The 24907-nt window shown below is 51.3% G+C and overlaps 1 protein-coding gene across 1 annotated transcript in view; it reads right to left on the bottom strand.

Annotated features, from left to right (window-relative positions):
* Nucleotides 1–10925: 10925 nt before the first annotated feature.
* Nucleotides 10926–24907, bottom strand: part of SGSM1 (small G protein signaling modulator 1) — a 36517-nt gene continuing 22535 nt past the window's right edge. The window contains exons 15-25 of the mRNA XM_038762377.1: nucleotides 24099–24244; nucleotides 23066–23194; nucleotides 22527–22709; nucleotides 21118–21189; nucleotides 18777–19373; nucleotides 17305–17429; nucleotides 16351–16433; nucleotides 14517–14626; nucleotides 13189–13285; nucleotides 12619–12786; nucleotides 10926–11571 (exon numbers count right to left, since the gene is read on the bottom strand). Coding sequence (XP_038618305.1) covers nucleotides 11483–11571; nucleotides 12619–12786; nucleotides 13189–13285; nucleotides 14517–14626; nucleotides 16351–16433; nucleotides 17305–17429; nucleotides 18777–19373; nucleotides 21118–21189; nucleotides 22527–22709; nucleotides 23066–23194; nucleotides 24099–24244 — 1799 coding nt within the window. The 3' untranslated portion in view covers nucleotides 10926–11482. The remainder of the gene's footprint in view (nucleotides 11572–12618; nucleotides 12787–13188; nucleotides 13286–14516; nucleotides 14627–16350; nucleotides 16434–17304; nucleotides 17430–18776; nucleotides 19374–21117; nucleotides 21190–22526; nucleotides 22710–23065; nucleotides 23195–24098; nucleotides 24245–24907) is intronic.

The raw sequence follows: 24907 nt of genomic DNA, 5'->3' as shown, positions 1-24907 counted from the left end.
CAGTGCTCTGCACACGTTAAGCGCTCAGTGAATACGATTGAATGAATGAATGAATGAAAGTAAGCGCTTAACAAGTGCCATTATTATTATTAGAAGGGATGAGAATACGAATGAATAGGAATAAATGAGCCCACTGTTGGGTAGGGACTGTCTCTATATGTTGCCAATGTGTACTTCCCCAGCGCTTAGTACAGTGCTCTGCACATAGTAAGCGCTCAATAAATACGATTGATGATGATGATGACAAATACCAAAATGATGATGATTATTCTTACGATGGAGTGAATGGATGGCATTGGAGGAGCGCGTCCCCCGTGCGGGGCAGTGTAGTAGGCCCTGGGGGGAGGGGGGAAAAGGGGGAGGGTCTCCCACAGCCCCTCCCTCCCCCCCGGGGAGAAATGGTGCGCACAAACTGGGGGGCGGGGGCAACTCACCGGGGCTGATCGCCTCCTCCACGACGCCCTCCAGGCCGCCCAGCACGTCCATGCCCCTTCGCCCACGGGGACAACGCACACCGGGCACCTGCCGCCGACACCGCCGCCGCCGCCACTGCGCCTGCGCGCTTCCCCTCCGGGGGGCGGGGCCACGAACGGGGGGGAGGGGGGAAGCGCCTCCGTCGCCGTGACAACCCCAGCCCGGCGGCGCCTGCGCGGAACCGGGAGAGGGCGGGGCCGCACTCCTCCGGGGGAGGGGGGACGCGCCTACGTCGCTATGACAACCCCAGCAGGACGGCGCCTGCGCAGAGCCTAGAGAGGGCGGGGCCGCAGTCGAAGGGCGGAGCCCGCGTCGGGGGGGACGCGCCTCCGTCGCTATGACAACCCCAGCACGACGGCGCCTGCGCGGAGCAGGGAGAGGGCGGGGCCGCACTCGAAGGGCGGAGCCCGCTCCGGGGGTGGGGGGACGCGCCTCCGTCGCCATGACAACCCCAGGCTGACGGCGCCTGCGCGGAGCTGGGACAGGGCGGGGCCACACTCGAGGGGCAAAGCGTCTCCGTCGCTGTGACAACTTCTGTACTTCCCAAGCGCTTAATACAGTGTTCAGCACACAGTAAGCGCTCAATGAATACGATTACCTCCTTCCCTTCCCCACAGCACCTGTATATATGTATGTATGTTTGTACATATTTGTTACTCTATTTATTTCTTTTACTTGTACATATCTATTCTATTTATTTTACTTTGTTAGTATGTTTGGTTTTGTTCTCTGTCTCCCCCTTTTAGACTGTGAGCCCACTGTTGGGTAGGGACTGTCTCTATATGTTGCCAACTTGTACTTCCCGAGCGCTTAGTACAGTGCTCTGCACACAGTAAGCGCTCAATAAATACGATTGATCAATCAATCAATCAATCAATCAATCAATCGTATTTATTGAGGACCCTAGATTGATGATGATGATTGATTGATTGACAACCCCAACACTAAAGCGCCTGCGCGAGGCTGGGAGAGGGCCGTGCCAGCCTAGTGGGGCGGGGCCTGGGGAGGGGGACGCGCCTCCGTCGCTATGACAACCGCAGCCCGACGGCGCCTGCGCAGGGCCAGAAGAGGGCAGAGCCGCCCGACAGGGGCGGGGCGCGGCGCCACCGTCGCTATGACAACCCCAGCCCTTCCGCGCCTGCGCCATGCAATACAATCATTGCGCGGTTCTCTCCTAAGCGCTTAGCACACAGTAAGCGCTCAATAAATACGAATGACCGCCTGACCTTACTCATGCACACAGGAGACCCTCAAATACCCCCGGTGGATTGGTAGGGTTAGTTCTGTAGCAGGGGAAAATAATTCCTTTTGGTCTTCTATGATGATTTTGATTGTCAATAATGACAGTAATAATGGTATTTGGGAAGCATTTCCAACGTGCCAAACACTGTTCACAGCACTGTAGTATATATCAATCGATGATAATAATAATGATGGCATTTGTTAAGCGCTTACTATGTGCGAAGCACTGTTCTAAGCGCTGGGGGGGATACAAGGTGATCAGGTTGTCCCATGTGGGGCTCTCAGTCTTAATCCCCATTTTACAGATGAGGCAACTGAGGCTCAGAGAAGTTAAGTGACTTGCCCAAGGTCACACAGCAGACATGTGGTGGAGCCGGAATTAGAACCCACGACCTCTGACTCCTAAGCCTGGGCTCTTTCCACTTGGCCACGCTACCATAATGATGATGGTATTTGTTAAGCACTTACTATGTGCCAGTCACTCATTCAATCGTATTTACTGAGCGCTTACTGTATGCAAAGAACTGTACTAAGCACTTGGAAAGTACAAGTCGGCAAAAGATAGAGACAATCCCTACCCAAAAACGGGCTCACACTGTTCTAAGCGCTGGGGGAGATACAAGGTAATCAGGTTGTCCCCCGTGGGGCTCACAGTCTTAATCCCCATTTTACAGATGAGGTAACTGAGGCCCAGAGAAGTTACGTCACTTGCCCAAAGCCACCCAGCAGACAAGTGGCAGAGCTGGGATTAGAACCCACAACCTCTGATGCCCAAACCTGGGATCTTGTTAATCAGACTATACGCAGCCCTTACGTGGGGGTTCACAGTCTAACGAGGTGGTATTGAATTCCTGTATTACAGAGGAGGAAAACAAGGCACAGAGAATTTACGTCACTCGCCCAAGGTTACACAGCAGGCCAGTGGTGGAGCCGAGACTGGAACCCACGTCCTCTGATTTCCCTTTCATTGCAGCAGTCGGACCACTACAGGAAGGAAGAGACGTTAAGGCGGAAAACCTTCAAGTGAGGGTGAGATAAAGTGGTTTGATAGTGAAGGTGAGATGTTTTCTTTTAAGTGGCATTGGTAGCTTCCGTCTGTTCGATTGTCAACAGCTCGCAGGCAGGAATGGGTGTCATTTTTGTTTTTGTTTTCTTTTAAATGGCACATGTTAAGTGCTTATTATCTGCCAGGCACTGTACTGAGCACGGGGTAGATACCAGCTAACCAGGTTGGACACGGTCCCTGTCCCACCTGGGGAGCAAAATTCTAATCCCCATTTTCCAGATGAGGGAACTGAGGCCCAGAGAAGTGAAGTGACTCGCCCAAGGTCACACAGCAGACAAGTGGTGGAGTCGGGATTAGAACCCAGGTCTTTCTAACTCCCAGGCCAGGGCTCTAGCCACTCAGGCACACTGCTTCTCCTTTCCCTCCCAGCGGCTGCAAACTCAACCGGATCCTGAGGCAGTGTCAAGCAACAGGAATTGTGTGTGTGCAGAGATGGCACCACAACTACACAACTAGAGGGGCAGCATGGCCCTAGTGGCAAGAGCGTGGGCGTAGGAGTCAGAGGACCTGAGTTCTGATCCCGGCTCCCCCAGCTACCCGCGGTGTGGCCTTGAGCAAGTCACTTCCCTCATCTGTAAAATGGAGAATAAGACTTTGAGCCCCGATGGGACATGGACTGTGTCTAACCTGGTTGGCTTGTATCTATCCCAGGGCTTGGTACACTGCTTGGCATGTAGTAAGTGCTTAAGAAATACCATTTAGAAAAAAACAAAAAGTTACAACTATCAGGTTAAGAAAATAAAAAGAAACTGTCATGTTATCCGTTGGTACTACTTCAACTCCTCCCTCTTTCTCTCTCCTCTCCTGCTGCCACACTTGACTTCCACGCACCATTCGAGAACAGAGTCATAAAATCAACAACCTGGAATGATTTTTATTCTCCTGAAAATACAGACACCGTAGAGAATATAGTGTGCATTTGTCTTTCTCAACAGAACAACCATTTACATAAATAACAAAAGCATAAATAAAATATAAAACAGACCATAACACAGAGTGAAATTCCAATAGGCTGAGTCTAGCAACACTTGTACAAATGTCATCTTAAGAGCTACAGTGCTAACTGATCTCATAAAGAATTCATGTCAGACCAGGTTAAAGAAAAAATACCCACTGTAGAAGAATAGAAGTTTTAATATGGATTTCAAACTGCATATTCACTACGCCAACATTCATTGTTCTCCTAAAAGCAGCCTCACAAAAACACTGAGGTTTTCATTCGGTATGGCCTTTCTTGAAATTCTCATTGAGCTAGTTCATCAAAGCACTCATTGGTGAATTATTTATTATAAAATCTAAATAAAGGCCATGGGTCAGGATTAGATGTTCTTGGGAAGAGACAGGAGGAGTTCAAAACATTTTTTTTCCTTACAATGGAGAGACTGTGTTGGGCTTTCACAAAGTGCTGTCGATCTATAAAGGTTGAAAAATCAGCGTCACGGCACTAAGATATGAAATCAATAATTAACAAGAGAGGGTACCGTTCTTGAAATTAGCCTCAAGAGGTGAGCCTCCCCTTCTAGACTGCAAGTTCTCCGTGGACAGGGAACACGTCTACCAACTCTGTAACACCGTACCCTCCTGAGCGCTTAGTCCAGTGCTCTTCTGGCAGTAAGCGCTCAATAAACAGCAATGGTTTAAATTTGAGTCCTTTGGTGGCCTGATAATCAGAGGACAGAAAATATGGATGGAAAACTGGCTCTTCAAAAGTATCAAATTGTGCTGTTCTCATCCCTGTTTTTCCGTTGGCCTCCCCTATTAGAGCATCAGCTCCGTTGAGGACAGGGGATGTGCCTTGTGCTTCTGTTGGGTTTTCAGGAGCGCTCAATACAGCGCGTCACACCTGGTGGGCGTGCAATGAATCCCCCGACAGCCCATCTCAATCTGGGCCAGTGCTCCCCACAAATCCCCCCCCAGACCCCCAGTGCTGCTTGCTGAAATTTTTTTAAACCGTATTTGTAAAGCACTTCCTACGTGTCAGGCACCGTACTAAGCGCTGGGGTAGATACAAGGTTATCAGGATAGACACAGTCCCCGTTCCATACAGGGCTCACAAAATTCAAAAAGACCTCCAAATCTCGAAGCCTCTCTCATCCATAGGATGCCAAGGTGAGAATGGATCTGGCAAAGCCATGAGGTGAGGCCGAAAGATTCAAGCTATCCGTAGTCCTCTCTGCTAGAACTGGGGTTTAAGAGAAGCTGGAGCAATGAGACACTGTTTTCTGTCAGAAGGGGAAGCAACGTGGCCTAGTGGAAAAAGCAAAGGCCCGAGAAAGTCAGGGGACCTGGGTTTTAACGCCGGCTCCGCCACTTGCCTGTCATGCGAACTTGGTCAAGTCTCTTCTCTGTGCCTCGGTTTCTTCATCTATCAAATGGGGATTGAGACTGGGAGGGTAGGTGCCCTCCGGGTAATGAACAGGGGCCTGCAAAGCATCCCTAGGCCAGAGACGCACCCCACCAATGCGAAGTAGCAAACAGCTGAAAAGGTGGGAAAATCCAGACTCTTTCCCCAAACTCTTTGCATTTCCTGACTTTCCAGGAGTCGGTGCAAGGGCTCCGCTCCAAGCATTGGTTCCTTTGACCTCAGGCCCATCAGCCCAAGAGGTGGACAGAACCGGTAGGGCTTGGGGCCCAGAAGCCTAACGGGGTTGGGCCGTGCTGCCAGGGTCTTTTCGAGAACAGATCCAACCCACGGCAAAATGGCCCCGGCACCTGTGGGTACCACAAACCTGTCGGCGCCGGCCGGTATCTGTGGGTACCGCAGATCTCTCTGCCCTGGCATCAGTGGGTAACGCAGATGTGTCGGACCTGGCATCCACGGGTACCACAGACCTGTCAGCTGTGGCATCCCCAAGCAGGGAGTGCCAGCCGGGACCCACAGACGTAAGAGGGTGAGAACAGGACTGACGAGAACGAAGGAGCCCCCCACCGCCACCACCACCCCCGCCCCAGACGTTTCGCAACCGAGACCCTGTGCCGAGGAGTTCATTCACGAGAAGCAGCACGGCCCAGTAGCAGAGCCCGGGCCTGTGAGTCAAGGCCCTGGGTTCTAATCTTGTATTGTACTCTCCCAAGCGCTTAGTACAATGCTTTACACACAGTAAGCGCCCAATAAATACGATTGAATGAATAATCCCGGCTCCGCCACTTGCCTGCTGGGGGACCTTGGGCAAATCGCTTCACTTCTCTGGGCCTCAGTTCCCCCTTCTGTAAAACAGGGATTAAGACTGTGAGTCCCATGGGAGACAGGGACTGGGTCCAGCCTGATTAGCAGGTATCTACCCCAGTGCTTACTACAGTGCCTGGCACCTAATAAGCACTTAACAAAAAGCATTTAAAAAGAAATCAAATGGTGGCAGTGGCTTACGCAGAACCAACTGTGCCCTGTGGTCTCTGTCCGTAAAACACCCGCCAGGGCAGCGTGGAGCAAGAACCCACGCCACAAAGCTAAGGTGGACAGAAAACTGGACCTGATGTAAGGGGGTCTGTCCTCCCTCGACCCAACCCACCCTCTGGACCCCGGGGCCTCTGAGATGCCTCTCTCTGTGCTTTTCTCAAACCAAAGGGGACCCTGCCTCTGACTCCGAGAGGAACACGACATCCAAAACGGCTGTTTTCAAAATGGTCGTTGTCCGTTCTGTGCCACGGATCATTTCCAGCAGGAAACTAGCAGGGGGCAAACAGCGTTGAGGGTGAGAGGGCTGGGAGAGCCCCGATAGAGATCATAGTAATATTTTTCCACCCAAACCAGTCTCCCACCTTCCCTCAAGCAGACACAACTCGACTACCAATAACTCTTTTGCAAGCCAGTAGAGTCCTGATGGACAGTTAGTCCCTCCCCCTGCACCCGGACAGAAAGGCCATCCTCTTGCCCTGCCAGAGGGTAATAATAATAATAATTTTGGTATTTGTTAAGCGCTTACTATGTGCAAAGCACGGTTCTAAGCGCTGGGGAGGATACAAAGTGATCAGGTTGTCCCATGTGGGGCTCACAATCTTAATCCCCATTTTACAGATGAGGTAACTGAGGCACAGAGAAGTTAAGTGACTTGCCCAAAGTCACACAGCTGACAAGCGGCAGAGCCGGGATTTGAACCCATGACCTCTGACTCCTAAGCCCGTGCTCTTTCCACTGAGCCACGCTGCTTCCCTGAAAAGCTCCTGGAGGGCAGGGAATGTGGCAATGTCTCAGTTTTCTCATTTCCCAAGCGCTTAGTACAGTGCAGTGCACCTAGTGGATGCTTAATAAACAGTAATGGGAGCCCCAGCATTTGCAGGTGGAAGGCACTCAGGAAATACTGTCCGTTCACTGACGGATTGGGACGGAACGAGAATGGAGGATATTGAAGTTCTTTTCGGCTAAAGGAAGCCCTGGCCTTGCTGCCGAAAACCTGGGTCTCTCCTTTCCCAAAGGGAATTCGCTTTAGAGCAGAGGTGGGAGGGAGGGGATCGGGAGAGAGGGTCGGGATTCCAGGATCTCTACTCCAAAGCCAAGTTGTGTTCCAGGCAAGACTGGGTTTGGGGTACCCAACTTTAGACCACCGGACCAGGAAGAGGGAGAAGTACTGTACAGCCTCCCAAGTGCTTTGTACAGTGCTCTGCACATAGTAAGTGTTCAATAAATACCACTGATTAACTGAGTGATTGACTGGGGCCCCATTCTTTCACTCTGGGTCTGGGAGAGTCCTGACAAAGCATGATTTTAATCGGGAAAATTTATCGGCCTAGGTTCACCCTCTCTCACAGATATGTCTCGGAAGCAAAATGGATGACCAGAGTATCATTTGCCTCACCCAGGCCTTGATGGCGCTCCCCAAAGACCAGGAGAAGCAGGGTGGCCTAGTGAAAAGAGCACAGGCGGGGAGCCAGAGGAACTGGGTTCTAATTCCGACTCTGCCACTCATCTGCTGTGTGACTTTAGGCAAGTCGCTTCACTGGGCCTCAGTTCCCTCTTCTATAGAATGGAGATTAAGACTGTGAGATCTATGTGGGATAGGGACTACGTCCAACCTGATTGTCTTGTATCTACTCCAGCACTTAGTACAGTGCCAAGCACATAGTAAGTGCCTAACAAATACCACAAAAAGAGCAAGAGGGGGAGACAGAGAGAGAAAAAGATAGATAGAGAGCAGGCACTATATCTATGGCTGGTTTAAACCTCCCAAAAAGGATAATTTCCCCTCTTCAAGCCAGGTGGGATCATAAATAAACTTAGTGGACACTTCTTTCACTACATACATAGATACACTGACACTTACATACACTGAGTGCTCAGTTGCGGTGACAGACCGTGTCAAAAGTACAATTGCCATCAAAAATCAGGTTCGGGAGTCCTTTACCTGTGTTCAACTTTAGGTGGAGGGATCAGGACAGAGGTCACAAGACAAAAATCACACTTTGGCACGTGTCATTAAGAGGAGACAGAGGGAACCCCACAATTCTCAGAAGCAAAAGTTTCTTCAAAAAAATAATACCCCACTTTCACAGATTTTTGTTTTCTCTATAGATAGATACAAATCTCTGGTCCACATTTACAAGATACGGTTGCGACACTGAAAGGGTAATTCTCCATTTACAGTACAAATTACACACACTGTAGAACTCTGGTTCACGAGGACACACAAAAATGTACAGAAAATTGAATAAATACAAGCTAGTTCTTCGACAACACAAGCTACTGCAAAGCCTAGAGAGCTCCTCTCTGAAATATTAGATAATTCCGAGAGGTGGGTTTTGTGCGGGATTTTCCAACGTTATTGTCTGAAAAAAATAAGTGCCTTCAGAACCGTTTCTTCATAAAATATTCTGTTTTGGAACCAATGTGGAGAATATTTAAAAATTTCAAGAGGTGCTTCTTGAGCTCCTGCCCTTCAGAATCAACAACATTTACTGAGCATCTACTGTGTGCAGAGCAAGGAAAGCATGGCAGAGACCAAGAAGAGGAAGTGTGTAGAGGGCAAGGAGAGAAAGCGCAACTGAGAGCAGGGAGAGAAAACATGACGAAGCAAGGAGAGAAAACAACAGTGAAAATGGGGAGAAAGCAGGACAGGGAAAGGGTAAAGAGAGCATGACAGAGGGAAAGGAAAGGAAATGTGACCGAAAGGAAAGGAAGTGTGACAGAGAGGAGAGAAAGGAAAGGAAGTGCAATAGAGAAAAAGGAGAGAAAGCACGACAGAAAGGAGAGAAAGCGTGACAGAGAGAAAAGAGAGGAAGTATTATAGAAAAACGAGAGAAAGTGTTACTGAGAGGAAAGCGTGACAGAGAAAAAGGAAAGAAAGTGTGACAGAAAGGAGAGAAAGCGCGACAGAGAAAGAGGAAGTATGACAGAAAAATGAGAGAAAGCATTACTGAAAGGAAAGAGCAACAGAGAAAACAGAAAGCATGACAGAAAGGAGAGAAAGCATGACAGAGAAATGAGAGAAAGCATTACTGAAAGGAAAATGCGACAAAGAAAGGAGAAAACGTGACAGAAAGGAGAGAATGACAGAAAGGAGAGAGTGTGACAGAAAAGAGAAAACACGACAGAAAGGAGAGAAAACACGACAGAGAGAAAGGAGAGAAAGCACGACAGTGAGAAAGGACAGAAAGCACGACAGTGAGAGAGGACAGAAAGCACGACAGGGAAAAAAGAGAGCGCGACAGAGAAAGGAGAGAAAGCACAACGGAGAAATGAAAGAAAGCATTACTGAAAGGAAAGCATGACAGAGAAAAGAGAAAGCATGACAGAAAGGAGAGAAAGCGTGACAGAAGGACAGGAAGCATGAGAGAGATAGGAGAGAAAGTGCAACAGAGAAAGGAGAGAAAGCACGACAGAGAAAGGAGAGAAAGTGTTACAGAAAGGAAAGCGTGACAGAAAAGAGAAAGCACGAAAGATAGGAGAGAAAGCGAGACAGAAAGGAGAGAAAGCATGACAGAAAAAGGAGAGAAAGCACGACAGAAAGGAGTGAAAGCACGACAGAGAAAGGAGAGAGTGTGACAGAGACGAGAGAAAGTGTTACTGAAAGGAAAGTGTGCCAGAGAAAAGAGAAAGCACGACAGAAAGGAGAGAAAGCATGGCAGAGAAAGGAGAGAAAGTGCAATAGTGAAAGGAGTGAAAGCACGACAGAGAAAGGAGAGAAAGTGCGATGGAGAAATGAGAGAAAGTGTTACTGAAAGGAAAGCGTGACAGAGAAAAGAGAAAGCATGACAGAAAGGAGAGAAAGCATGACAGAGAAAGGAGCAAAATCATGACAGAGAGGAAGCATAACAGAGAAACGAGAGAAAACACTACTGAAAGGAAAGCACGACAGAAAAGAGAAAACATGACAGAAAGGAGAGAAAGCACGACAGAAAGGAGAGAAAGCTCGACAGAGAAAGGACAGAAAGCACAAGAGAGAAAGGAGAGAGCACAAGAGAGAGAAAGGAGAGGAAGCGTGACAGAGAGAAAGGAGAGGAAGCATGACAAATGAGAGAAAGCTTTACTGAGAGGAAAGTGCAACAGAGAAAGGACAGAAAGCGTGATAGAGAGAAAGGCGAGAAAGTGACAGAGAGAAAGGGGATAAAATGTGACAGGAAGAAAGGGAGAGAGGGAGAGAGCAAGTGAGATAGAGAGAGAGACAGAGAGACAGAGCCAGCATTCACCTCCCTGGGGAAAAGAACAGGGGAGAAACAAAGACAGTCCATGTTCTCTGAAAAACCCTTTTCCAGCTGGATGTGCCTATCGCCCCTTTCCAACACACTGGGGTGGGGGCCTTTGGCTGTCAAGCCAAGAAGACTTTGCCGTTCTCTCCTCATCCCAACCCTGTCACCCTTGCCCCCGACAATCCCCAATCCCAGGGTGATTTGGAACAGGCTCCCCAGAAACCACGGTCCCCAGAAACCTCAATCCCCAAGTGACTGCCCCGGACCCTTCCCTTTGGAAAGGGAAGTTCTGCGTCTGCCCTGTCCCTCCTTTGGATCACAAACTCCCTGAGGGTAGGGATTGTGGCAATCTACCTCTTTTAGACCTGGACTGTCAGCTCACTGTAGGCAGGGAATGTGTCTGCCAACTCTGCTCTACTGTCCTCTCCCAAGCGCCCAGTATGATGCTCTGCACACAGTAGGCGCTCAATAAATACCACTGAGTAATTAACCAACTCCCCCAAGCACTAGGTACAGTAGGCTGTATGCTGTAGGCGCTCAATAAATACCACTGATTGGCACACTTCTCATCTAGACTGTAAACCCCTTTCATGCAGCATTTTTTGTTTCTGGGTAACCGACCTCCCCCTTACCCCCCGCACAAGACACACTCAGCAAATACCACTGGCTCACTGAAGACCAGTTGGAGAAGGGTGAGAAAGGAGAGGAAAGGAGGAGGCAGAAGGTCTGGAACCCGGGCTCCCAGAAGGAAAGCTTTCCTTACGTTTTCAGCAACTCGGGGATAGAAAATGGCAGCGGCCCGAAGCTCCCCGCACCTCCGGAGAACGAGACGTCTTTGGTTAAAACATGGAAAAATAAGGCCGAACTGAAGAAATCGATCCCTCGCCTCCCGCCCTCCCGACGGCAAAGATATGAGAATCCGTCTCTGAACAGCAGAGCCTGGGCCCGTGGTCGGCTAGCGAGGGTTCTTTTTTTCCCCCTCAGGAGCGGTACCTGGAGAAGGAAGCGACACGGAACCCAAGCGTGAGAGGGTTGGGGGGTTTCCGTCGGGCGGGGTGGGGGAAGGTCTGCCCCCCGGCTTCACTTGTTTTCGATCAGAGTCTGAACCCTGTACACCAGGTCTCTGGCCAGCTTGACGATCTGCTTGATGTTGTGTCGTTCAGCCATTTCTGAAACACAGAACGAAGGAGACGGAGAGGTGTCAAGAGATAGTTTCCAGACTCCTGGTGGGCGAGAGAACTTCCAATGACCCTTTTTCATGGCATGGATCAAGCCCCCTGCCCTGTTCCCGAGGGACCTGCCGTCAATCGATCTATGGTATTTAACGAGTGCTTACTACATGCAAAGCACTGGACGAAGGGCTGGGGAGAGGCAACAGGGAGAGAGACAACCGGTCTCCGGTCGAGTCAAAGTCGAGTACTTTCTCATGGGGTCTCTCCAACAGAATATAATAATAATAATAGTATTTGCTAAGCACTTACTATGTGCCAAGCACTGTTCTAAGCGCTGGGGCAGACACAAGGTAATCATGTCATCCCACATGGGGCTCACCGTCTTAATCCCCATTTTACAGATGAGGTTACTGAGGCCCAGAGAAGTGAAGTGACTTGCCTAAGGTCACAGCGCAGACAAGTGGTGGAGCGGGGATTTGAACCCATGACCTTCAGACTCCCAGGTCCATGCTCTATCCACTGAGCCACGCTGCTTCAATTGCTTAATACAGGGCTCTCGAACCCAGGAGGTGCTCAGCAAATACTGAGCCCCCTTTTTCCTCCCCACAGCACTTGGGTATATTTGTACAGATTTATTAATCTATTTATTTTACTTGTACATATTTGCTATTCTATTTATTTTGGTAACGTTGTGCATATAGCTATAATTCTATTTGTTCTGACCATTTTGACACCTGTCTACATTTTTTGTTTCGTTGTCTGTCTCCCCCTTCTAGACTGTGAACCCGTTGTGGGATAGGGACCGTCTCTATATGTTGCCGACTTTTACTTCCCAAGCACTGAGTACAGTGCTCTGCACACAGTAAGCGCTCAATAAATACGATTGAATGAAGGAATGAATGAATGAAATCCTATCGACGGATCTCCCTCAGGCCCGGGACGTGTCAGGCCCTCGGAATCCCACCGAATCGGAAAGACCTCCTTCGTCCAAATCTCTCTGCCCACCCCCTGCCCAGCCCACGCCCGGCCAGGGCCTTCTGGTACCGTTGAAGAATTTGATGATGTCTGTGAAATCCATATTGTTTTCAAGAATGATATCCCGATACACTTCCACCAGGGCCAGGGCGATGAACAGGACGTAGTGGGACGAAGAAACGTGCTTAGCCGCCCAGATGGTCTCCCACACGGAGAAGACGTCATCGTAAACCAGCTCTGCGGAAACAGCCACCGATCGATCGATCAATCGATCAGCCGATCAACGGTGGGGATGGGTGCCTGGCCTGTGCGGAGCACCGTACTACCAATCGATCGATTGGTGGTATTTACTTGAGCCCTGCAGCAGGATTCTGGAGATGGGGAGAGCAGTGGTCTCCGGATGGGAAGCGGGGAGGGAGCAAGTTCCAGGCGGGAAAAAGGGCGTGGACAGGAAGAGAGGGGAATGAGGCCTGGAGAGGAGAGCAAAGCATACGAGCTGGGGTGTAGGGGGAGAGGAGGGAGAGGGGTTACTCCGTCTCCACTAGTGAGGGCAGCCGGCAATCCGTCCAGCTGGGACTGGACACCCCCGGACCCGGACTCCAATGTGGACCTGCCTTCCGCACCCCAAATATCCTGTACCTCGCTTGAAGTCCAAGAGGAACCACCGATAGCAGAAGTAGAAGTGCGTGTAGTCGCCATTCTGATGCATCAGTTCAAACAGCTCCGAGTCCAAAATCTGCCAGGAAATGTAAAGGCAAAACAGGAGAGGATCAATCATATTATTAATGATAAAAATAATAATAGTATTTGTTAAGTGCTTACAATGCGCCAGGCTAGGGAGGCTGGGTCCCCAAGTACAAAGTACCCAGTATCATCCGTTCTGCCCAACAGGGGACTTGGCTTGGATTTTTTTGATGGTATTTTTTAAATGATACTTGTTAAGCGCTTACTATGTGCCCAACTCTGTTCTAAGCACTGGGGCAGATACAAGTTAATTAGGTGGGACATAGTCCCTGTCCTGCATGGGTCAATCAATCAATCAATCAGGTCTCACTAAGTAGGAAGAAGGAAAGGAGAACTGAGTCACGGAGAAGTGAAGTGACTTGCCCAAGATCACACACTGAGCACTCGGCAGAGGTGGGATTAAAACGTGGGTCCTCTGACGCCCGGGCCCCGGCTCTTTCCACGAGGCCATGCTGCTTCTTATTAAGCCTTCACTATGTGCCAAGAACTGTGTTATGCACTGGGGTGATACAAGGTGAGGAGATATGAACCAGTCCCTGTCCCACTCAAGATCCAAATTCTAAGTGGTAGAGAGAGCAAGGATCTTACCCCCAATTTACAGATGAGAAAACGGACCCCCAAAAAGGCTAAGTCATTTGTCCAAGGGGACCCAGCTTTCCAAGGGCAGAGCTGGGGTGAGAACCCAGGTTTCCCGCCTCCCAAGCCTGGCCCACTGTACTTCTCCGTTTCTTTAGAGAGGGACAACAGAGAAGCCGATATAAAGTCCTCTCAGCAGGGAAAAATAATAATAGCAAGTCATTAAAACAAATGCCATTATTACTTGCTGTTGCTATTACTAGTGAGAATAAGAATAACAATTATAATGGTATTTGTTAGGCATTTACTATGTGCCAAGCACACAGGAAGACACAGAACACGTGGAGCTCACAGTCTAAGTAGGAGTCTAAGTAGGAGTAGCAGCAAGAACAGCTATTGAATCCTATTTTACATATGAGGAATCTGAGGCCCAGAGAAGCCAAGTGACTCGCCCAAGGTCACACAGCCGACAAGTGGCAGGTCTTCTGGGTCCCAGAAGACGCTACTTCTCAGCCCAGCGACACAGCAGCAGCCAGAAAGGCTGACAGGGTGTTGGCAGGCTTCTTCCCCGCCCCGGACCCAGAGAGTTGAGGCCACCCTCCCCCGGGGGGCTGTGGGGGGACCCTCCGGAGGGGCAGACGAGGCACCTGGATCAGAGACCGCATGTTGGCGAAGTGCGTGTCCATGGCACCTCCGTGGGGGAAGTTCTGGTTCATCCTCTTCATGAGTTCGGTGAAGCAGCTGAAAGCAAGGGCCTCTGGGGGAAACAGCCCAGAAGCAAATAGTAATAAAAATAATAACCACAACAACAATAATTAATCGACTGTAACCCCTGACCTCCAGAGCGGCACGTCACACTGGTCCGAACTCACCCAGACTATTGGGTCCTCTCCAAGTTAAAGCAGAAAACTGACCCGTGGACTGGGTGGACCCTACTGCCCCATCATTCATTCATTCGATTATATTATTTGAGCGCATACTGTGTGCACAACACTGCACTGAGCACTTGGGACAGCATAATAAAACAATAGACACATTCCCTGCCCACAACGAGTTTACAATCAGTGGCAGTGATTGAGCGCTTCCTGTCCCACATAGTAAGTGCCTAGTACAGTGCTTTGCACGCAGTAAGCGCTCAATAAATACAATTGAATAAATGACTAGGGCTCATAGTCCTAATTCCCACATTACAGATGAGGTCACTGAGGCCCAGAGAAGCAAAGTGCCTTGCCCAAGGTCATACAGCTGACAAGTGGTAGAGCTGGGATTAAATAATAATAAAATAATAATTATGGTATTTGTTAAGCACCATAATTTGTTATGTGCCAAGCACTGTTCTAAGCACTGGGATAGATACAAGGTAATCAGGTTGTCCCACGTGGGGCTCACAGTCTTAATCCCCCATTTTCCAGATGAGGGAACTAAGGCCCAGAGAAGTGAAGTGACTTGCCCAAGGTCACACTGCAGACAAGTGGTGGAGCTGGGATTAGAACCGATGTCCTTCTGACTCCTGGGCCCGGGCTCTATCCACTAGGCCACACTGCTTGGGAGGGGACAATATAAGTTAAAGACCCAATCCCTGCCCCTGAGGAGCCGACAATCTAACAGCATAGACGGACGGGCCCGAAGTATCAACCAAAACGGGGAGGAGGAGAGAGGACAATGATGAAATGAAACCTCTAATAATAGAACACGTCTGTCTTCGCTAGATTCAAAGCTCCTCAAGGGCTGGGAGCGGGTTGACTAGCTGTTGTACTGGTCTCTCCTGAGGCGCTCAGTATGGTGCTCTGCTCCGAGGAAGGGCTCAATAAATAATATACTGATTGAACAGGGAGAACTGAATACACGAGTAAGTGCAAATGGATGAATATAGATGCGTGAGTAACTTTTTGAGTTCAGCTCAGTGAGCCTTTCATGAGCCAGGGTGCTGGAAACATAACTGATCAGTGGTACTTACTGAGCACTTACTGTGGGCAGAGCATAGTACTAAGCACTTGGGTGAGTAATAATAATAATAGAAAAAATAATAATGGTATTTGGTAAGCGCTTACTATGTGTCAGGGCACTGTTCTAAGTGCTGGGGTGGACACGAGCAAAGGGGGTTGGACACAGCCCCTGTCCCACGTGGGGCTCACAGTCTGAATCCTCATTTTACAGATGAGATAACTCGGGCCTAGAGAAGTGAAGTGACTCTCCTGAGGCCGCACAGCAGACAAGTGGCGGAGCCGGGATTAGTGCCCGTGACCTTCTGACTCCCGGGCTCTATCCACTAGGCCACAGATGAGAGCTGGTAGATATGTTTCCTGCCCACAGCGAGCGAACAGTCTGGAGGGGGGACTACTGCTTCTCTGTCTTGCCCTCGTTAACGACACCCTCTCTCCTAAAGGAAACAAACGCATCAGACCCCGGAGGTCGGGGCAACTGGTCTGAAAAACTGAGCGAACCCACAATGACCCGGGGCGTTGAGAGGCGGTCACTCACCGTCATCCAGAATGACCAGGAGCGGTGCCAGTAGGTCACACATGCCCTGGACGTAGCCGATCTCAATGTGCTGCCAGATGTAGCTGTGGGAGGGAACGCGGGAGGAAGGGAATGAGGAGGCCGCCAGCCATCCAAGATGGGGGGAGACAATTTTAGGCAACACTGGAGTCCAGCCCCAACTGGGAACCCGCATTTTGTTGTATCGTCCTCTCCCAAGCACTTAGTACAGTGCCCTGCACACAGTAAGCTCTCAATAAATACCACTGATCGATTGGGAAGATGAAGTAATATTCCCCCCTCTAATAAAAATAATAATGATGGCATTTTTTAAGTGCCTACTATGTGCAAAGCACTGTTCTAAGTGCTGGGGAGGTTACAAGGTGGTCAGGTTGTCCCACGGGGGGCTCACAGTCTTCATCCCCATTTTCCAGATGAGGTCACTGAGGCCCAGAGAAGTGAAGTGACGCGCCCAAAATCACACAGCTGACAACTGACAGAGCGGAGATTTGAACCCATGACCTCTGACTGCAAAGCCCGGGCCCTTTCCACTGAGCCTCATGGTGGGCAGGGAATGTGCCTGTTTATTGTTGGATTATGCTCTCCCAAGAGCTTAGTACAGTGCTCTGCACACGGGAAGCGCTCGATTAATAGCACTGATTGATTGGGAAGATGAAGAGGAAATATCCCCCATTGACTGATCGGGACACAAGCACTTCTCTGGCCCCTCCCCCAGCACCCCCTTTCAGGGCAGTTGGAGGCCGGGACACTCACTACAGTCCCAGGGGCATGATCTTTGATCCCTGAGGAGGCCCCAGAGGAGGCCACCTGGAACCAAGCACATGGGGGAGACAGGGCCACCTATCTATCGGGAGCCCTGGAGGCCCGCCTGCTTGGCGTGGGTGGTCAGGGGGGGTGGGGGGGCCAGGACACGGCGAGGGGCTGAGGGCTCGGCACCTGCACATAACGTTGCGCAGTTTCTCCAGGTTAGCGGCGGTGAAGTACCAGTAGTTGCGGTCGCACCTCTGCACGTCCTTCTCGATGCGATGCAGGTTCACCGTGTACATGTCCAGAAGCTCCGGCTAAAGAGGAGGAACTGGGCTATTTGTTAAGCGCTTACTACGTTCCAGACACCAACTGAGCACTGGAGTGGATACAAGCACATCGGGTTGGATACGGTCCCTGTCCCACGTGGGGCTCACGGTATCAATCTCCATTTTACAGATGAGGGAACTGAGGCCCAGAGAAGTGAAGTGACTTGCTCAGGGTCACAGAGCAGACACGTGGCAAAGCCGGAATTAGAACCCATGACCTTCTCGCTCCCAGGCCCTTGCTCTAGCCACTACATTGGGCCACTTCTCTAACTGTGCAGAGCACTGGACTAAATTCTCAAGAGAAGACAATCACCCCCCTTAGACTCCCCGTGGACCCGGATTCTAATCCCAGCTCTGCCATCGGCCTGGTGGGTGACCTTGGGCCGGTGACTTTACTTCTCTGGGCCTCAGCTTCCTCGTCTATAAAACGGGAATCCAATAGCCAGGTCTCCCTCCCACTTCGACTGCAAGCCCCATGTGAGGCAGGGATCAGGTCTCAAAACCGTAATAATAATCACTGTGACATTTATTAGGAGCTTATTAAGTGTCAAGCACCATGGTAATCACTGGGGCGGATACAAGATGATAAGGTCGCACATGAAGCTCACGTTCTAAGTAGGAAGGAGAAAAGAAATTGAATCATCATCAATCGTATTTATTGAGCGCTTACTATGTGCAGAGCACTGTACTAAGCGCTTGGGAAGTACAAATTGGCAACAAATAGAGACAGTCCCCCTTTTGAGAGGAAACTGAGTCACAGAACTATGAAGTGACTTGCTCACAGTCACATAGTGGATATGTGGCAGGGGTGGGATTAGAACCCAGGACACCTGACTCTCAGCGTGCACTCTTTCCGCTAGGCCACGCTGCTTCTCTGCTCTGATTGATTGTACTATCTCTACCCCAGAGCAGAGTACAGCATTTGGTTATTTTATCATTATAATTAATAATAACAATAATAATGCTAATGATGTTGATGATGAGACTAATGATGAGAGAACTGAAGCACAGAGAAATGAAGTGCTCACAGTCACACAGCAGCTATGTGGCAGAGCGGGGATTAGAACCCAGGACCTCTGACTCCAAGCCCACACTTTCCACTAGGCCACCCTGCTTCTCTGTTCCAATTGTACTGTATCCAACCCCTGAGCTTACTACAGCGCTTAGCACTTCATTTCTCTGTGCCTCAGTTCCCTCATCTATACAACGGGGATGAAGACTACAAGCCCCAAGCAGGACATGGACTATGTCCAGCCTGATTAGCTTGGATCTACCCTGGCACCTAACAGGCGCTTACCGGATACCACAGAGAAAACCAAAAAAAATCCAACTTACGGAGTAGGTCACCCCAGTGGATGACACCGGAGAGGTTTCCGCGTGAGCCGACTGGGCCACGGCCAAGGAGTCCAGCTGAGGGTACAGGCTCTCCATCTCCGGCTCCTCGGACAAGTCGTCTCCACTTCCCAGCAGGCTCCGCTTCCCCGCCTCCCGGCCCCCCCAGCTCTCCCTGGCGTCTCCCAGAGCCCCCTCCTTGTCCGGCAGGTCCACCTCCATGCTCCCGGGGATGGACATGAACTCATCCAAGCTTTCGTTGGCGAGGAAGTCCCCCTCCAAGCTGTCCTGGACGTCCAGCTCCTCCCGGAGCACCCCCCGCCCCTCGGAGAAGGTCCCGTCCGAATCCGGAGGGTCCTGGCTGCCGGCTTCCCGGGGCGGGGCTGAGCGGGGGGCTCCGCGGGTGGTCTCTAAGGCGCTGTCCTCCGTGCTTAGGCTCGGTTCCGACTGGCCCGAGGAGAAGTTGTGGGAGGAAGGGTGCCCGGAGTCGGGGGAGCACGTGCCGTTGGCCGCCATCCCGTTGGCCATCTTGGGCGGCCTCCCGTCTTCCTGCCTGGAATCCGTCTCCGCCTGCTCTGCCTCGTCCACCGACTCGAACACCTGTCGGGAGAGGAGCATGAGGTTCCAGTGGGCCCTCGGGATTCTGGGGGGGTGGGGAAGGAGTGGAGAAGCAGCGTGGCTCAGTGGAAACGAGCTCAGGCTCGTTCTCTCCTGTCCCGCCATAAACCCCCGGCCCACGCCATCCCCCTGGCCTGGAATGCCCTCCCTCTGCCCATCGCCAAGCTAGCTCTCTTCCTCCCTTCAAGGCCCTACTGAGAGCTCACCTCCTCCAGGAGGCCTTCCCAGACTGAGCCCCCTCCTTCCTCTCCCCCTCTTCCCCCTCTCCATTCCCCCCGCCTTACCTCCTTCCCCTCCCCATAGCACCTGTATATACGTATTTATGTTTGTATGTATTTATTACTCTATTTGTTTATTTTATTTGTACATATTTATTCTATTTATTTTATTTTGTTATTATGTTTTGTTTTGTTCTCGGTCTCCCCCTTCTAGACTGTGAGCCCACTGTTGGGTAGGGACCGTCTCTAGATGTTGCCAACTTGTACTTTCCACGTTCTTAGTACAGTGCTCTGCACACATTAAGCACTCAATACGATTGAATGAATGAATGAACGAATGGAAAGAGCATGGCTCTGCCAATTGTCAGCTGTGTGACTTTGGGCAAGTCACTTCACTTCTCTGGGCCTCAGTTACTTCATCTGTAAAATGGGGATGAAGACTGGGAGCCCCCCGTGGGACAACCTGATCACCTTGTAACCTCCCTAGCACTTAGAACAGTGTTTTGTACATAGTAAGCACTTAATAAATGCCATTATTATTATTATTATTATTACAGTGCCTGGCACATAATAAGGGTTTATCAAGTACCACCGTTATTGTTTCTGTTAGCTACTATCTACTAAGCACTGGGGTAGATAAAAGAGTATCACTCAGCCGCGGTCCCTGTCCCTCACAGAGCTCACAATCTAAGAGCACTTAGTACAGTGCTGGGCACACAGAATGTGCTCGATACATATGATTGGATGAATGAATCAAAGAGGGCAGGTATTTCGTTCCCGTTTTACGGATGAGGAAGCCGAGGCCCAGAGAGGTTAAGGAGTTTGCCCAGGGTCACCCAGCAGGTCAGTGGCAAAGCTGGGACTAGCACCCAAATCTCCTTTCATTCACTCATTCAATCGTATTTAAGGTGCGCTTACTGTGTGAGGAGCACTGAACTAAGCGGTGGGAGAGTACAATTCAGCAATAAAAAAAGAGACAATCCCTGCCCACACCGGGCTCACAGTCTAGAGGGACTCTCGGGCCTAGGCTCTTCAACTTGTGCCGCTGTTAAAGAAACTCTCTGAGGTGACAACAACATCAGATGAGTTGAAGAACGACAGCAGATGGCTTGTAGGTGGATGCTGGACTCAGAACCCAGTGTTTTGGGTATGGGAATAGGCCTCCTGACACTGCGTATGCCGCAGCGTGGCCTAGTGGCTACAGCCTGGGAGTCCGAAGGACCTGGGTTCTAATTCTGATTCCGCCACCTATCTGCTGTGTGACCCTGGGCCAGTCACTCCAATTCTCTGGACTTCAGGTCCCTCATCTGTAAAATGGGGATACAGATTGTGAGCCCCATGGGGATACAGACTGTGAGCCCTATGGGGGACAGGGACCATGTCCAACCTGATTAGCTTAGCTTAGCGCTTAGCACAGTGCCTGGCACATAGTAAGCGCTTAAATACCACAAAAAAAAAATAAAGAGGGCACATCCCCAGGAGCTGTTAGCTCCTCCTCTTCTGGTCACCTGAGTACTGTTGCTGGAGTCGCTCTGGAGGCGGCGGTGGTTCTGTTGGCCGGAACTGCAACTCTGCGATGACTGAAACGACAGAGAAAGGATTCATTCGTTCATTCACTCGTTCGATCGCATTTATTGAGTGCTTAGTATACGCAAAGCACTATACTAAGCACATGGGGGAGTACTATATAACAACGAAGAGGGCCATTCTCTGCCCACATCGGGTTTACAGTTGGATGAATTCCCCCTGCTGGGATCCAGACGTCTTTTCCAATCAATCAACCAATCGATGGTATTTATGGAGCACTTACGGTGGGCAGAGCACTGTACTAAGCACTTGGGAGAGGGCGATACAATAGAATTAGCAGACGTTCCCTGCCCACAACAAGCTTCCAGACTAGAGGGGGAGATGGACATTACCACCAATAATAATAATAATGGTATTTCTTAAGCTCTTACTATGTGCAAAGCACTGGGGAGGTTATAAGGTGATCAGGTTGTCCCACGGGGGGCTCACAGTTTTAATCTCCATTTTACAGATGAGGTAACTGAGGCACAGAGAGTTAAGTGACTTGCCCAAAGTCACAAGGCTAACAGTTGGAGGGGCCGGGATTTGAACCCATGACCTCTGACTCTATAGCCCGTGCTCTTTCCACTAAGCCACGCTGCTTCACCAATCAATCTAGGGTATTCATTGAGCCCTCACTAAATGCACAGCACTGAACTGAGCACTTGGGAGAGGACAATACAACCTAATTAACAGACACGTTCCCTGCCCACATGGTGCTTCCTCTCAACATACCGACCCAGGCCTTTCTCAGTCAGTCAGTCGCATTTATTGAGCGCTTTCCATGCGCAGAGCACTGTACAAAGCACTTGGGAGAGGACACTAAAACAGACACATTCCCTGCCCTGGGGGTAATGCGCTGGGCATTATTACTATTAATGTCTGTCTCCCCCTCTAGATTATAGGCTCACTGTGGGCAGAATGTGCCTACCGTTATACTGAACTCTCCAGGACAGTGCTCCGCACACAGAAAGCATTCAATAAACATGACGGAATAAATGATTCTGCTCGGGAAAAAGTGTGACGGACCGCCAGGGGCACAGTTTCCTGCCCACAAGGGGCTTACACTTGGACGGGAGAGCTAGTTGACGGGATTCCCGCTGGTCCGGACGGCCCCGCAGAACGCCGTAGGTCGGAACCCTCCATTCCTAGTGGCTGATCCCGTCCCCCACCCCGACCTCGGCCAGCCTCTCCCCCATCGCCCCGGCGGGGAGGAGAAGGCACAGACGGACAACGCCATCTAAATCGCCAAGTCCGGGGCTCGGGGCAGGGGTGGGCTCCCTCAGGTGACCGCCCCTTGCCCCATCCTCGACCTCCCCCCGCCGGCGGCGGTCCTCCCGCCCGGCCTGACCTCGCTGCTGATGGTGGAGTCCCGGTGCATTAGCCTGTGCAGGGGTCCGTCCAGGCTGGCCCCGGAAGAGCACTTGGCCAGAGCGGCGGCGTGCGTCTCCTTCTCCCGCTGCCGGACGATGGCCTCGCAGCCCAGCCACTCCGCCATCGTCTGCTCGTAGCACGCCTGCGTCTGCTCGTCCACCTGCCTCCCCCACACACCCAGGGCCCGCCAGAGACCGTCAGGGCTCCTCCTGGCCCGTCGGAGCCGCGCGGCGGTGGTGGGTAGGGCCAGGCCGGGGCAGGAAAGAGAGGGATGGGGGGATTTGCAGGGAGAGAAGCGTGGGGACCAGGGACAGAGGTGGTAGCTGGAAGTGGCTGCCCTATAGGAACCTCCCATGGGGGGAGGCCTCCGTGCCCACCCTCTGCCAAGCTCCCTGGGGTCTCCTGCCTCGGTGCCCCCACCCCGCCTGCCATCCAACACGCACTGTCCCCCCACCCCGGGACCCCGTGCTCCGGTGACGGAACGAGTCCCTGTTGGTGGCCCTGAGGTTGGCCCACCTCCTTCCTCTCCACCTCCGTCATCCCGAACTGGTAGTGGCCCAGCAAGAAAGGCCACACGGCTGGGCGGATGGCCGGCTGGACGCCCCCATAGTAGATCAGACGCAGAAGCTCCTGCTCCTCCAAACTCTACAGTGGGAAGAGGTGGGAGGATGGTGCAGACAGGTTGTCAGGGCCGGGCCACTCACAGGAGACGCCCCGCCGCTCCGGCCTCTGGGAACGTGCTATGTTTCCACAACACAGCCCCCCGGCCCGGCCTGGGACAATTGGGGACCCTCCCCCTCCTCTCCTTCCTCCCAATGCTGCCCTGAGACGACTTTAACCCCTCTCATGCCATTTATGAAGCAGGGGGCAGAGATGAGGTCATCAGATCAGATGCCATCCTTGTCCTAGATGGGCCTCACTACAGAAAATTTGTGTTTTTGTTAAGCGCTAAGTGCCAAGCACTGTACTGAGCCCTGGAGGGGCTACATGGTAATCATTCACTCCATTGTATTTACTGAGCACTTACTGTGTGCATAGCACCAGACTAAGCGCTTGGGAGAATATAATAGAACAGTAAACAGACACATTCCCTGCCCAAAATGAGGTTAAAGTCTAGAGCAGGGTGAGACAGGTGCTAATAAAAATAAATTACAGATAAGTACAAAAATCCTGTGGGGCTGGGATGGGGCAAATAATCAAGTGGAGCCCAGTGCCTGCCCCACATGGGGCTCACTGTCTAAGGGGGAGAAAGTACAGATATTGACTCTCTATTCTGCAGATGAGGGAACTGAGGCCCAGAGAAGTGAAGCAACTTGCCCCGGCCCCCACCGTAGGCAGGTGGTGGTGCCAGGATCAGAACCCAGGCCCTCCGGCTCCCAGGTCCTGGACTATCCACGAGGCCACATGTCTTCTCCCTATTTTATAGGTGAGGAAACCAAGGCCCGGGGGGATGTAGCGAAGGTCGCCCGGCAGGTCAGTGGCAGAGCCGGCATTCAAACTTGGGTCTCCTGAGTGCCCCAGCCCCGAGGCCCTAGGGCAGCCGGCCTACCTTGCTGTCGCGCAGGTAGCCTTCCCAGATCTCGGCCGTCAGGCCGGCGCTGGCGTCGCAGGGCACGTCCGGAGACACGATCCGGTGGTTCACCAGGGCCGACAGGTGAGTCCTCACCGTGCACAGGTGCCTGCAGTAGGCCAGCCCTGCGGGACGGAGCGCCGACCGTTAGGGACGCCCGGACAAGCAGTGTGGCCTAGGGGGTAGAACCTGGGCCTGACACTCAGAGGGACTGGGTTCTAATCCTGGCTCCGTCACTTGTCTGCTGTGTGTGTTTGTTTTACTGTACTTGTTAAGCACTTGTGCGTCCAACCCTGTTCTAAGCTTTGGGGTACGTAGGTAGGGAAGCAGCGTGGCCTGGTGGATAGAGCTTGGGCCTAGGAGTTAGAAGGTCATGGGTTCTAATCCTGACTCTGTCACTTGTCTGCTGTGTGACCTTGGGCAAGTCACTTCACGTCTCTGGGCCTCAGTTCCCTCATCTGTTAAATGGCGATTAACACTGTGAGCCCTGCGTGGGACAGGGACTGTGTCCAACCCAATTATTTTGTAGCTACCCCAGTGCTTAGACCAGTGCCTGGCACACAGTATGTGCTTAAGAAATACCATAACAAAGCCACTTCACCTCTCTGTGCCTCAGTTCCCTCAACTGTAAAACAGGAATTAAGACATGCGCTCCATGCGGAACATGAACTGCATCAAACCTTACTGGCTTGTGCTTAGAACAGTGCCTGGCACATAGTAATCGCTTAACAAATTACAAAAAAAATAAAAACACAAGGAGTTTCCTCACTACAGATGAAGTGGCCTCT

The sequence above is a fragment of the Tachyglossus aculeatus genome, chromosome 21 (assembly GCF_015852505.1).
Source record: "Tachyglossus aculeatus isolate mTacAcu1 chromosome 21, mTacAcu1.pri, whole genome shotgun sequence".
NCBI lineage: Eukaryota > Metazoa > Chordata > Mammalia > Monotremata > Tachyglossidae > Tachyglossus > Tachyglossus aculeatus.
The sequence above is the reverse complement of the archived record's forward strand: the minus strand, read 5'-3'. Positions and strand labels throughout refer to the sequence as shown.